A 12,364-nucleotide genomic window follows, 5' to 3' on the forward strand; every position below is an offset into this window, starting at 1 on the left:
CTCTGGAAGCTCAGATGGAAACAGCCTTGGAACAAATGACCATCTTGACATTAATTCTTTTCTGTCTAATGTTCTTCAGATCATTGTTATTATTACTATTAGCTGGTAACAAAATACCATGACCCATATCTCTAGGAAACTTTAATTCATGCCTTAAAACTTGGTGTTCATTCTTGATGGTTATGTTAAGTGCCACTTTGAAGGGGAAAACATGATTGTTAAATCTTAGCTTCAAGCTCGAGTCAGAGATGATGGGGAAAAGGCTCGAGAGTTGGCCATTGACCTCTGGCTCCCAGTTCCATCAACCTCCAGCTTCAGTCATACCAAATAGCTTAATCACTGAAGAGATGTCCTGCTTCTTAACCCTACTTGGAGAGGGCTGAAGTCCTCCCAGGTCCCAGGGATAAGGAGGAGAAGGAGAATGGTGAGAGGCAGAGGAATGACCTTCCCATGATTAACGCATGACTCAGAGTGTAAATTGCTGGCAAGAGAAGAGTCAGAGCTGAGTTGGGGGAGGAAGAGGAAGAGGAAGAGGAAGAAGAAGGATGTGGGAGCAGAGCCTGGTGCCAAATCCCTTGGCTGTGTGGTACCGTTGGATAGGAATGTCCTCTTCCAATAAGACCCTTCCACAAATCACAAGCATTGCCCACTTCTCCCCATCTCCTTTCTTTTAGGATGGTTGAATAACAAAGGCTTGACCCAATGGATTCATTTTTAACCTCTTCCCTTACCCAAATGTGCCCATAGGCCTACAAAGTCCCATAGCAGTACCCTAAAGAGAGTGTGAAACTAACTTGAAATTTTTGTAAACTATTACATCTCTTTGGAAGGCCTCCAACAATCTCTGCAAAGGATGAGTTGTTTTTCCTCTCTTCTCTGCACCCACAGCAATGTTTTTCTTATTTTGGAACATGCCCAGATTTTATGGCTATTTGGTTATCTTATCCATCCAGATGGCTAGCATTAATTTCAACTAATATGCATCTGGGAAGCCTCATCTGTCTTACAGCCGCAGTGGTGTTAAGAATGAGGAGAAAAAGAATCTGAGTAACAGACTCCTTTAGGAAGCACAGACACAGAGCTGGGAGGGACCTTAGAGTCTAACACCCTCCTTTTACAGATGAAAAAGCTGAGGTACAGGGAAGTTAAATGATTTACCCAAGGTCAGCAGCTAGTGAGCATCTGAGGCAGGAGGGACAGTGCAAATACAGGGAGTTTGCTCAGATTGACTTGAAAATTGGCTTTTTCTAAACACAAAATTGAGACTGATCCTGAGAGTTTTGAAACCATGTGCATTAGGGAATGGGGGAAGGAGGGATGTAAGAAATCATAAGCTGTGTTAAGACTTTGTTGCATCTGTTTGCTCTGAATTAATTAAGAGGAGTGTGTTTAAATAAAGCTAAAAACAATCGATAATGATAACAGTTCTGTGCCAGTATAATAAAAACGATGATACTACCTAAATTAACTTACCGATTGAGTGTCATACAAATCAAACTACCATGGAGTTAGTTACTTTATGGACACAGAAAAATGAATCACAAGATCCGTCCAGAGGAACAAAGGATAAAGAATCTCCAGGTTCATTGATTCAGAGCAAGGTGGGGACCTGAGAAGTCATGGAGGCCAACCTTCATTTTATCAATGAGGAAAGCTAGTAAAGCTATGTGACTTGCCCAAGGTCACCCAGCTAGTATCTCTAAGGCCAGCATTCTATTCACAGGAGCCTGGCATTAGTGGGTGTCCCATTAGTAGATCTCAAACTGTACTACAAGGCACAAATCATCAAAACTCTTTGGTACTGGATAAAAAGGAAAAAAAATTGGTAATAGCTGACATTAGAGGGAGCTAGATGATGCAATGGGGGCAACTAAGTGGTGCCATTGTAGAGTGCCAGGTCTGGAGTCAAGAAGACTCATCTTCCTGAGCTCAAATCTGGCCTCAGATACTTACTAGCTGTGTGACCCTGGGCAAGTCACTGAACTCTATTTGCCTCAGTTTCCTCATCTGTAAAATAAGCTGGAGAAAGAAATGGCAAGCCAATCCAGTATCTCTGCCAAGAAAACCCCAAATGGGGTCAGGAAGAATTGGACACTATTGGAAATGACTGAACAAGGGCAGGGGTGGAGGGAGAAACGAGTGACTACAGGTGATGTGCAGAAGGGTACAAGTCTGCCTCTTCCTTTTTCTCCTGGTATCAGCGGTAGTTGGGGAATTGCAGCATATGTGACTTAGAGCTTTCCTGGGGCTCTCTGTGGTCACCCCCTCCTCCCCCAGGGCCAGCTCTCTGGGTCGCTGCCCAGCAGCCTTCCATATAGGAAGCAGTCTACCCCAAAGAAGAGGCTCTGGACAATTGTCCTCATTCGCCAAATCCTAGTGATGACATTCTAAGTCATTATGGGCCCATAGGTATTAAAGGAATTAAGCCAGTCCTAAGAGAAATTAATAGCAGGTCAATTATTGATGGTTGTTTTTCCAGATAAGAAAAAAAAATAATCACAGAATTCTACAGTCTGTGTAGCAAACCTCTCTCATTTGACAGATGAGGAAACTGAGACTATCTTGTCCAACCCCTTCATTTTACAGATGAGGAAACTGAGTCCCAGACAGATCATAGGATTATGGATCAGGAGCTGGAAGTGATCTCAGAGGTCATCTTGTCCAACCTCCTCATTTTGTAGAGGAGGAAACTGAGGCTCAATGAAATAAACTGATATTTGTCCTAGACCCATCTCCCCAGAGAGCTGGCCCTTTCCTGTCAGTGGGGTGTTTTGGCTGGTGCTTAGGAACTTGAGGGCAGGCTCAGATCAAAATGGTGGTCAGCTCTTCCTTTTACTCCATACTCTTCGATCCTATGCACAAGCTTTCATTTCTTTGAGGTTGCTTCTGTTTCTTAGCCCCGAGGAACCAGATTAGCTGGAGTTCCTGAAGGTGAACGATTGAATTTGTTGCTGTTTGTCCATCGATAAACATTTATTAAGCACCTACTATGTATCAGGCACCGTGCTAAGTGCTGGGAATACAAAAAGAGACAAAAGATGGTCCCTGCCCTCAAGGAGCTTACAGTCAAATGGGGGAGACAGTGCAAACAAATAACTACAAAGCAAATTATATGCAGGATAAATGGGAAATAATTAACAGAGGGAAAATACTAGAATTAAGAGGGATTGGCAAAGCCTTCCTGTTAAAAGATGGGATTTTAGTTGGGACTTAACTGTGTTCACAAACACATGTGATAAGCCCGTTGTTCCTGTAGACAGATGTTTCAAACACATAATTAACTCTCCCACCCTTCCTGTAAGAACCTCTGAGAGTGGGATGTGATGGGTTTCAGTGCTGGGCGTGTCCATGACCAGCCCCTGTGGTAGCTAGCATCTATTACACCACCGAATCCCACCTCTTAGCCCTTGATTATAGGCTAACTTGCCTTAATCTAGAAATGTTGGTCATGTGTCCTGAATGACCCTGAATAAGTCCTTTATCCTCTCTATGCCTCAATATCTTCAACTGTAAAATGAAGGGGTTGGACTGGGAGGTCTCTAAGACCCCTCTAGCTCTAAAAATGTATGATCCTATGACCCAACAGTATTGGTTTTTATTTTATTTATTATTATTATATTTATTATTAGATTTTATTATTACAAATTATTTTATTACTATTATTTATTACCATTACCATCATTTCCATCATCATCATCATCATTATTGATGCCCTTACAATCTATTAAGCAATTTCTTGACAATACCCTATCAGATAAGGAGTGGAATGATTATCATCCTTATTTTATAGGTAAGGGAATTGAGACTCAGAGAAATTAATTTCTGACCTTGGACAAGTCATTTTGTTCTGGGCTTCAGTTTCCTCATCTAGAGAATGAAAGGGTTAGACTAGATAGATATCCTTCCAGGTCCCCTCTAACTCAGAGTTTTTACCCACTTCCTATGACTGGTAGACAGGGGATTGGGATCATTCCTGGTCTTCTGACCCCAGGTAAGCTTTTTACTCAGCTGACAGTCTGAGGCAGTGGCTGCATCTGAATTTGTTGGAGGAGGAGAAAGAGAAAGGCTACTAAAAATAAAGATTCTTTTGGGAAAAATGTAGACTTTTCCTAGTCACTGTGCCTTATTCCATCTAACCCAAAGGCATATTTCCCCTCTACTTCTTGAAATTCGCATAAAGGTGAATATACAGATGACATCTTGGTAGGTAAAGGCATCATGGTCACAGGATTGTGGATTTTGAGCTAAAAGGAACCTCAGAGGTCTTCTAACTTTCCATTTTACAAATGGGTAAACTAAGGGCCAGAGAAGGGAAGTCACTACCATGGGCTCCTAAGACCGTATATTTAGACCGGGAAAGTACTTCAGAGTTCATCTAATCCAACCCTCCATTTTACAGACAAAGAGACCGAGGCTCCAGAGTGGAAGTGACTTGCTCAAGATCACACAGGTAGTAAGTTGGAACTGCAGATTTCCCCTGTACCAAATTGTCTCCTTCAAGGTCCATCAGAATATTTCTTAATATTTTAGCATCCTGTCACTCAAGGTTTTTTCCCCCCCTTATTCTCAACTTGATATGCCCCTTTCAAAGTTCCTTGACCTTTTTTAAACTCCAGTCCTCCTTCCTGGGGCCAAATCCAAGTCAGGGCTCAGCCCAGCCAGAATGAGAGAAACATTTTGAACTGGGCAACTGCTCTCAGAGAGACTCACACCCAACCATGCTTGGCCAGAGTGAGAGGAAATTCTATGATGTCATGTCCTCACACTCAGAAACTGAAAATGGGAGTTAGACATTCAGCCATGGAGCGAAGAGTTTTCTGAAAGGGGTTCTCTGGAGGGGAAGCCCGCCCTCCGCCATGCCATCCTTCAGTGCTTTCAAAAAATCCTTCATATGCATCAGTCATTTGGTTGGGTCTTTGGTCTACATCCCAGCTTTTCTTCTCTCTCCCTGACATTTATGTCCCCTGCTGAAGTCATTCCCTTCTTCAGTGTCTAGCTCATATGTCAACAGGTTCATGAAGCATTTCCTGATGCCTCCAACTAAAACTCGATCTGTTACCTCTTGAATCTCTCATATAACAAGAGTCAAAGAATTTCCAAGTTTAAAGGGTTTTATTAGGCTTTATTTATTTAAAAAGTCTGAACCTATGATGTCATAGAGAACTCTCAATGAGAAAATTTCTCTCTAGCCATGTAGATAAACACCTGCTCTAAAACTTCTAGTCTTGGAGAGGTCCCTGGGGAACTGAGAGGTGAAGTGATGTACCCAGAGTCACACAAGCAGCCTGTGTCAGAGGCTGGACTGGAGCCCAGGTCTTTCTGATCCTGAAGCCAGCTCTCTGTCCATTACAACAAGCTACCTCTCTGTAAAGCTGGGCTTCTTAAACTGAGGTCTAGGAATTTCAGTTCTAAAAATATTTTGATAATTATATTTCAACATAACTGGCTTCCTTTGTAATTCTATATATGTTATTTAATTCATTTAAAAACAGTATTCTGAGAAGAGCTATAGGCTTTACCAGGCAGGCAAAATACATATTTCCATGAAACATACCCCATACCTCTGCATCGAGAGAAAACTGATAACTAGAAGTATATATAGAATAATTTTACATATCTAGATCTATACTTATTTGTGTCTAATAGTAGCCATCTGTAGGGCAGGGGGAGAGAAGGAAAAAAAAAGAAATTTACACGATAACTTTATTATATATTTAAAAGGAATAATAGTTGTACATAATAGATTTGTAGTTTCATGTGCAGTTATCTTTTATTATACTATATTATGGAAATGTTTGTTTTATTCCATAAATGTTTTAAGAATTAAATTTAAATTAAAAAAAAGAAACATGCCCTCAAAAGGTGGCAAACTCCTGCTGTATTTGAAGGTCTTTGTCTCTTAGAATGGATTTAAAATGTAGAATGAGATGTATATTTTTGGAGATGGCTAATGGGGAAGTTCATTGTGCCCAACTCTTTGTACTTGTTGTAAGGAATTTATTTGGTTCATTTGAGAACAGGGGCAGGAGAAAGGGGAGATAATAAATGACTGGATGGATAGATAAATAGATGATGGGTTTATAGATAGATAGACATAGGTGGGTAGATAGATGGATGAATGGATAGCTAGATGGCTAGATAGATGGGTAAATAGATAAATGATAAATGCATTTTAGAGGGATGAATGGATAGATGGATAGATAGATCAATGGGTGGATAGATGAAAGGATAAATAGATGGATGGATGGATGGATGGATGATTGGATATAGACATATAGAGATCTATAGATATAGGTGGGTAGACAGATGAGTGAATGGATGAATAAATGTGTAGATAGATGATAAATGGATGTTTAGATATATAAATGAATAGAGAGATAAATAAATAGGTGGGTAGATAAATGAATGAATGGATGGATGGTTAGATAGATGATGGCTACATAGGTAGAAAGGTAGATAGATGGGTAGACAGACAGAGAGAGAGAGATAAGAATAAGATCTTAGGGGAAAAGAGCCCCTACTAGAGAGGCATTGTGGGAAAAGGACTGGAAAGAGTTTGAAATTATAATACCTGGTTTCACATCCTAGCTCTTCTTTTTACTACCTGTGTGACTAGCCCAGGTCTCTCTGCCTCTCTACTCATTCTTCATTTGCTGTATCTTTCTTTTTGTTCTCCCTCCCCTCTCCTGTAACACACTAAAGTATATGCTCCTTGAGGGCAGGGACCGAGTTTTATTTCTTTCTTTGCACAGTACCTGACGCAGTATATACTTAATAAATGTTTGTTGATTGACTGTGTTCTCCAGCCTTGAGAGGGAGTGTATCAGTAATGGGTAGAGAGCTGTCCTTCCTAAAACCAAGATGACCTGGTTTAAATCCTGCCTCTGATCCACGCTGGCTGTGTGATACTGGGCAAATTATTTAACCTCTCTATGCTGTAGGCAACTCTCCCAACACTAAAAAGTGGCAGAGAAGGTGCCAACCTGCATGTGCAAAGGGTATTTCCTCACCTAGAGTGTCCTTCACCAATGAAGTCACAAGCCCAGTCCTATTCTAGCCCATCCCCAGCCTTAGCCCAAGAGATAGCACATCTCAGGGATTTAACAAATGGTTGCTGTCCTCTCCTTCCAAGAGCCTGTTAAGATTAATGTGCATAATCAAGGCAGGATTTGGAGCCATTTGCTTTTCCAAAGCTGGCCAGAGTGGGCTCTGCCCAGAACAGACAACACCCTGTGAAAACCCTGAAGAAAAGTTCATCTTTGGATCCACAGCTCACAAGGCCTGGCAAGGGCAGTGTGGAAGTCTTACTCTTCTGTTGTTGTTGGGTGAGGGCCATCAAAGGGCCCTGGGCGAGTGTTCCAGACCCCTCTCCCTGGGTTTGTCTCCTTCCTCTTAGCCTCCTTCCCTCCAGCACACACACACACACACACACACACACACACACACACACACACTTCACAGATGCTACAATATTTTTGGCCCTGGTTCTCGCCCAGAAAGGGTTCGTTTAAAGCACAATTGGGTGGAAACTTGGGCAGATCCGGCATTAAAGGGCAAAGAAAACTCGGAGGAACTTCTGCTCCTGAGCAAAGCCAACTTCTGTTGTCTAGGTGAGGAGGAATTAGGGCGCATCGAGGCTGCAGATTAAACCACATTTATTCCCACGTAGCTGCAGGAAATCATTCAATTGAGAAAGAGTAGAGAAGAACAAGCTAACTCGATTAACTTTTCATTAAAACAATAGAGTGCCTATAAATAATGGGAATGGCTGGCTAATGGCTTCCTAATAAAGTGGAACTGAACAGAAGAATTGGTTCTTGGGAGGTAGCTGTCCCAGGGGGTTTCAGAACTCCTTCCCCTTCACATTTTATGTGCCTTCTTTGTGGAAAATGGGTTTTGTGTTTACTTTCTATTTTCCAAAATTTCTTTCCTTTGTGGTAAAGTAGGGAAAAATTATGGACTGATATGACCCAAGCTTTTTTCCCCCCCAGTTTCCTTCATCAAACATTTATTAAGCACCTACTTGTTCATAATAATAGTAAACATTTATTAAGTACCATTCTAAGCTTGGCCCTAGGAAGGACATGAGAAAATGCACTTTCCTCCCTTCTTTTCAGAGCTGAGGGACTATGGGCTTGGAATATTCCACAAAATTGCTTAATATTGGCCCCAAAGAAGAGACATCATCATCATCATCGTCATAATCAACAGCATGATAATGGCACTTATATATAGCATTTATATAACATTTTAAGGTGTGAAAAGTCTTTTACAAATATCAAATTATTTTATCCTCACAATAATCGTGAGAGGAAGGCACTAGTATTATCTTCTTTACAGAGGAGGAAACTGAGGCAAACTGTTAAGACAGTTGCCCAGGATTACACAGCTATTATTTGAGGCTGGATTTGAACTTGGGGCCCAGAAATCTACCACTCCACCTAGATGCCTCCCTGTCTTTGCAGAGGTAGGAGACTATGGTCATACAACATTGCACAAACTTGTCAAGTTTGACTCCAAAAAAGTAATGAAAACGTATCTCCTAGCCTCCTTTGCAGAATTGGGGGGGCCACTGCATATAACACTGAATTCAGTGGAGGTGTTTGTTTATTTCGTGGAATTAACATGTTTCCTCATTTTTGTTCTTTGTTACAAGGGATGGCTCACTGAGGAAGGTAGGAGAGAAGAATATAATTAGGAAAAAAAGGTGATTATAAATAGAAAATATGCCACTTAAAATTATTTTAAAATAGCTGTCAAATAGTGAGGTCTGTTATGTGATATCTCACTGGCTTTTAAATGCACAGTGTAAAGTACATAGTATTACAGAAGAAATATTGATCAAAATATTTTTTTAAAAAATTAAGTTTGTGCCCCCCCCGCCTTAGAGGCGTACAAATTCAGTGTTGGAAGGGACCCTGGAGGTGGCCTGCCCCAGCTAGCCCCCGAAGCCTGAGTTACCTCTGTGCCATGGGAGGCTACAGGGGCATGAGTGATGGGGAAGGTCACAAGGATGCTTATCTGAAGCTCTTGGATCTGCTGGGATGAAAGGAAGAGCTGAGCTCCTTACTGTTCCTCTGGGTCACAAGCCCGGGGCTGAGCTGGGAGTGGGAGTTTTGATGAAAAAAGTATGGTCAAGCTTCAGCTCTGTGCCCATCCAGTCACCAGGACCCTCCTGCTTTTGCCAGCATGACCTTGGAGAGTTATCTTCTGGGTCTTTTGATGTAGAATAAAAAGTCACTTGGTTTTGATCTGTCTGGGGGTCAAGTACATTGCTAGTTCTTAATGAGAGAAGGTGGTCACAGGCTCATGGCTTCAGAGCTGAAGGGGAGCTTAGAGGTCATATGGTCCAATCTCCTCATTTTCAGATGAGGAAACTGAGGCCAAGAAAGACCAAGTGACTTGTCCAAGGTTACGTGGGTAATTAATATCTCCATCTCCATCTCAAAATTCAGTGATTTTCCCACTGGCTACAGTGTCCATCTTGTCCTGTATCTAGACAGGAGCCCCCCTGCTCAGCATCCCCTGCTAGGTGGTCAACAGCCACCCTCAGCTTGAAGACCCCTGGGCACAGCGAAGCTCACTCTTCCTGAGGCAGCCCCTGCAGCCTTTGGGCATCTGGAGGTCTTCCTTGACATCCACCCTTCTGCAGGCTCCCCCTGGCACACCTGCTTCTCCTCTCCAGGGCCAAGCAGAACTAGTCAGTGAGGACTTACTAAGCACCTACTATGTGCCAGGCACTGTCTCTCTTTCCCCTGTAACCCAGCAGTATTTGATGCCGGCTCTCATGTTCCCCAAGTCTTCCTTTCTCCAAGTTAAACAACCCCAGTTCCTTCAACTGGCTCTCAAAGGTCTTTGTTTAACCCCCTTCTTCATCCTGGCTGGCCCTCTCCAAATACTCCTCAACTTCACTGTGTCCTTCCTGAAATGTGTTGCTTAGCAATGAACCCAACACTCCTGATGTGATCTGACAAGGACAGGGGACAGCAGGACTGCTTTGTGACAGGTGTCTTCTCTGGGCCTCAGTTTCCTCATCTGTAAAATGAAGAGGTTGGGCTAAAGGACTTCTGAAGGCCCTTGCAGCTCTTGATCTGTGATCCTGACTGTATGACCTTGGACAAGTCACTTGTCTTTCCCAGGCTCAGCTTCCTTGTCTGTATTATAGCTCTAAATCTGTGATCCTAAGTCATTTACTCTCTCTGGGCCTCAGTTTCCTTATCTGTAAAATGAAGAGGTTAAACTAACTGGCCTCGGAGGGTGCCCTAGATCTAGGACTCTGTCCTGTCACCCCGTGTGCATATCACCTCCTTAATTCTGGTTACAGTCTTCATGAGTGCAGCCTGTGGTCCAGTAAAAGCCAAGGTCTCTTAGATCTTAGAATTCATGGCATAAACAGGTTTTCTTGCTCCCTGACTCACTCCCTGTGGGGCTTTCCCCTTCTGGCTAAAGGAATTTTTGTTGTTATTTTGTTGGGTTTTTTTATTTCTGAGCTATGAGCTTCTTCCTGGGATGAATGATGGATTGTTCTTGGGAAAGAAAAGGAAGGAAGGAAAGAAAGAAAGGAGGGAGGGAGGAAAGAAGGAAGGGAGGGAAGAAAGAAGGCAGGAAGGAATGAAGAAAAGAAAGCAAGAAGGAGGAAGACAAGGAAGAAGAGAGTGAATATTTTAAAGCAATGGCAGCCGTTTTCATGGAGCTGAGATTTAGTTCCATTTCTCCATTTCATACTCTTAATTGTCTCTTCAAGTCTCAGTTTTTGGCACATTCAGAGGGAGCTTAAATGTGTCTTTTTACAATGAAGTCATTTTTTTAATCAGCTGGGGATAGGGGGGCTAGCAGTGCCCAAGGAGCCAGCCCAATAAATCGCATTAGGAAAATAAATCTGAAGGGAATGCTGTGAAAATCCATGCCTGGAGGCTGCCTATCCTGGCTGGGGTGACTGCTGGGGGAGGAAGAGATGGCCCATGAAATCTGTTTATTTTGCCTCGGCCTGAGAACTCCTGGATCGCACAGGTAACCTGAGATGCCGGCAGGATCCCCTGGAGGCATGTGGGGTCGCCTTCTGCATTCTCACAATCAGGCTGCATCCCATCTTTGCAGACCAGTGAGACCGTCCTGCGACCTGCATTCTTGCTGTGATTCTGTGATCTAGGAGATAGACCTGGAGTGGGAAAGTCCTGGGTTCAAATTCTGCCTCGGATACTTACTAGCTCTATTTCTATTGTGGGGAAAATTGTGGGAAGAAAGGGAGGCAAAGGCGTAAGACTGGGAGACCAGCACTAGTCCAGGCAATCAACTGATCAGCGAGCAGTTATTAAATACCTACTATGTTTCGTGTGCTGTGCTATTTGCTGGGGGGCACAAGTACAAAAGTGAGATGGTGCCTGCCCTCAGAGAGGTTACATTCTAGAAGGAGAGACAGCCTATATCTACATGCAACATGTGCATACAGAGTAGGTGGGAGGTCATCTCAAGTTAGGGGGACCAGGCAAAGCATCCTCCAGAAGGTGGGAGGGATGCCAGGAATTCTGTTGAGGTGAGTGAGAGCATTCCAGTCATGGAGGGCAGCTAGTTCAAAGACAGAGACCGGATCTATAAAGACATCACCCAAATTTCCCATCACACTCCTTCCTCCTTCACCCAGACAACCATCTCTTACAGCAAAAAATAAAAAAGGAGAGGAAACAATTGAGCAAAACCTCACCCCCAGCATCTCTTTAAAAAGTCTGACATTATATGCAGCATTCCATACCCATAGTCCCCCAGCTCTCTAATTGTGCAGAGGATTTCCAAATCCAGACTTCACAAAGACTGGAAGTTGGAGATCCCATATCCCTTCCTGGAGCCACCCAGCCTCCCAACAGAAGCAGGGGGGAAAGCATTCAGCAAATTGAATTTAACCATGTGCAACTGAAGCATGAACCCAAATTCCAAATCGACCACATGAGTTTGCTGAATGAAACCCCAGTTTTTCTTTTCTCTTGACCCTTGAAGTAACCCTGGAGTGCTTTGGAGAGCATGCTCAGTGAGCTAATTCAAAGCAGAACAGAACTCAAATATTTCTGGAAAACCGCTGAACCAAAACAAGATGAGAACACTGCCATATTCTCCTCCCCAAATCAGAAGACACATTTTCTTAAGAAAAACACTACTACTACTACTACTACTACTACTACTACTACTACTATTACTACTACTACTACTACTACTACTACTACTACTACTACTACTACTACTACTACTACTACTACTACTAAAAGCTTGGCTTCTGCCCTTTATATAAATCCCGAGTGCGAAATCACATGAGGATCAGGGATGTTTAGGCTGGAAATGAGAAGGTTGGGAGGGAAGGTAGGACTGGGAAAGG

General features: G+C 42.8%; 1 protein-coding gene across 4 annotated transcripts in view; it reads left to right on the plus strand.

Annotated features, from left to right (window-relative positions):
• CHST11 (carbohydrate sulfotransferase 11) overlaps window positions 1-12,364 on the plus strand; it is a 309,692-nt gene that overhangs the window by 236,810 nt on the left and 60,518 nt on the right. For 2 of the 4 annotated variants that reach the window (XM_078146945.1, XM_078146943.1), the window contains exon 3: window positions 4,400-4,450. The exons of the other annotated variants lie outside the window; for them this stretch is intronic. In XM_078146945.1, the coding sequence (XP_078003071.1) occupies window positions 4,400-4,450 (51 nt within the window). The remainder of the gene's footprint in view (window positions 1-4,399; window positions 4,451-12,364) is intronic. 4 annotated transcript variants of the gene reach the window in all.

This window comes from Phascolarctos cinereus, unplaced genomic scaffold (assembly GCF_003287225.1).
Source record: "Phascolarctos cinereus isolate Bilbo 61053 unplaced genomic scaffold, phaCin_HiC Scaffold_1;HRSCAF=81, whole genome shotgun sequence".
NCBI lineage: Eukaryota > Metazoa > Chordata > Mammalia > Diprotodontia > Phascolarctidae > Phascolarctos > Phascolarctos cinereus.